The sequence below is a fragment of the Larus michahellis genome, chromosome Z, assembly GCF_964199755.1.
Source record: "Larus michahellis chromosome Z, bLarMic1.1, whole genome shotgun sequence".
Taxonomy (NCBI): Eukaryota; Metazoa; Chordata; class Aves; order Charadriiformes; family Laridae; genus Larus; species Larus michahellis.
In genome coordinates this window covers 64,137,329-64,139,952 of record NC_133930.1, presented here as the reverse complement: position 1 = coordinate 64,139,952, position 2,624 = coordinate 64,137,329, and the positions used below count along the sequence as shown (strand labels likewise).

The window sequence follows — 2,624 nt, the reverse complement described above, 5'->3', positions numbered from 1 at the left end:
AGATGAGACGCGACTACCCCAAATGAAGGAGGGAAGGTTACAGAAATCCAGCCTCTCCCATCAAACCTCCCCCCGACCAAACTTGGATGGCTTCACCACTATATAACCAGGAGAGGCGACCTGTGGCTGAGAAATGCATTCGTCCTGCAGTCTCCTTGCAGGAGATAAAGAGACAGTAAAAAGTGAGACAGGTGGGTGCACCTGTCACCTTCTCCAAGTGGCCAGTCTTACTGTACTTGTTTTCAAGGGAAAATCTGCAATAAGTGTCTTGTTGGCCTGTTCACAGCTGCCAAGCCCCCACCAGCTGTTTCAGCTGACCTCAAAGAGTGTCACCTGGGAAAAGGACAGATGCACGTACTTCCAATTTCAGCCACGCTTAATTAGCAAACCTTTTTGTACAAGTTCAAAGAGTTATAAGAAATGGATAAAAAATCTCAAGTACAGTACATTCATTAGCATGCATTCTCACCTAGTAAAGACAGTATCTTTAATCTTCCTTTTTATATTAATCTAGATTACATTTTATTTATCAAACCTACCATACGAATAACATTGTATTACCTTTTAATTTAACCAGGAAATGTAGCCACTGAATATTTTATTAATGACTTGTTTTTTCAGTAGCTGATGTATTTTTTCAAGGCAAGTTGTGCAAGGCCTAACTTAACATAAAAACAATTAAAGCAATAGAGGAATGTTGAGTGTATTAGGGTCTTAGGTAACTATCAGTATTCAAAAGTTTAACAAACACAAACGACATTATTGTACATCAGGTTCTTTTTGCCATTTCTGTAATATATCAATAACATTACGAAATTCACGTGCTATCAAAGTGATAACAAACAAATGTAAATGGTCAGACACACTGATGCATGTAAGTTTTTCAATTCCTATCGATTACATTCAACAAAAAAATCAAGATAGGTGAAGCGCCTGATCCTAATTTTGCAAGCTGATCCATGCACACAGCTTTTAACTTAAGACACAGGAGCTCTGAGTGGATGCAAGATCTGTGCTGGTGGATCACTGTACAGGAGGGGTCCTTTGTTAGGAACATCTGGACTAATTACGGTGACAAGTGGAAACTGGTTACTCATGAGGTTAAACTATCTGGGAAGCAACTAGATTACACTACTTGCTACCAGACCTTGTATAAGAGTGTTTCCCCAGAGCAAAATCATTAAGTTGTGGAATAGCTTCCTTCAAGCGTTTACAACTTGTAAAACTGCAGATTATTCCCTTAGGCCCTATAAAAACATCTTCTAGCTGCACAGTTTAGAAATTAATGAATAAATATAATGGTATTTCAAAAATTTGCATCTACTCTAACCTTCTTTTAGTCTATCATTTTGGTTTGCTAACACTTTACTAGAGAATGAAATGGCAGAAATCCGAGTGATTTTGGTTGTCATTAAAATACTGTATATAAACAGGAGAAGTCAGAATAAGGCATTCTCAACACAAGCTTGAGGAATGTACATTTTCATGCCTAGTTGAACTAACATTTCAATTTCTTCCCAGAAGTAGTGGAATGTTTTTTGCATATAAATCCCCAAATACTTTTTGAGTTTTACAGATAAAAAGCATTATTTCGTACATCAGTTTTAAAAGCATTGGCTTGGTATTTCCTTCCATTTCGTCTGCTGCAGCGCTATGAATCTGGAAGGAATCAGTTCAAAGAAACTCACGACATACAGAAGACACCTACTTCCATAAAACCAAATTAAATAGTATTTTGTTTCAAATGCCATCTAGAAACACTGGATAGATGTATATAAAGCATATGCATTATGGTAGGTAGTTATTTATCCCCATGTTTTCACCTGCCGGTATTACTGCAAATAACACTGTTTCCATGACATGCCTTATGGAACAGTTTACTATTTTCATAAGCAGTCACATGCATTGAAGGTAGGATCACCAGCCAGTGCATTTGGCACCCCAAAGCAGAACCAGAGAGGCCAAGCTTACGAATCTCTCTTGCTGAATGACAAGTTAGCTGGTGTATGAAATGATGGGTCTCAGCTGAAACAAGGAAGCACGTTGACTTAAGACATTTCTTCTGGAGCTGCTTCTGCTTCCTGAGTGGGTTTCTCTTCGGGTTTGCCGTCATGGACAGGCGATGGGTTATGGCTGGGCTTGTTGCTGTCGTGCGTGCTGTGACCGCTGGCGCTGCCGAGGCGAGTTGACGCCACCACAGCTTTTACTGCAGCCTGAGAAAGAGAGGATCAAGCAAACATTCCTTAAAGGACACGGTCTGTCAGCACTGCAGCCTTAGCATCGTCCTGTTAGGGAACGTAACCGCATTTAGTCTTCATGGTAATGTCACATTCAGATACCTGCATGGGCCTGGACAGATTTAGGCGGCCACCTGAAATATCTTATTGAGGTTTAAAATGTCTGCTTTCACAAGGTTACAAGTTGGCCAACATGAACAGATTTTTTTTTTCATAAAGTTTAGAAACTATTTCAGATCTCCTGTGTTGAAGTTAGTAGAAGAAGTAAGTTATCTTCCGTCATAATAATAACAGTATTATCACTGATTATTCCATGAAAAGTTCACAAAAGGAAACAATATTTATCACCACTGCACTATTGGATATGCCATGCACAATGGTGCAGAG

At 39.3% G+C, this 2,624-nt stretch overlaps 1 protein-coding gene across 1 annotated transcript in view; it reads right to left on the bottom strand.

Annotated features, from left to right (window-relative positions):
• Positions 1–360: 360 nt before the first annotated feature.
• CAMK4 (calcium/calmodulin dependent protein kinase IV) overlaps positions 361–2,624 on the bottom strand; it is a 173,307-nt gene continuing 171,043 nt past the window's right edge. The window contains exon 11 of the mRNA XM_074569263.1: positions 361–2,213. Within this exon, the coding sequence (XP_074425364.1) occupies positions 2,049–2,213 (165 nt within the window). The 3' untranslated portion in view covers positions 361–2,048. The remainder of the gene's footprint in view (positions 2,214–2,624) is intronic.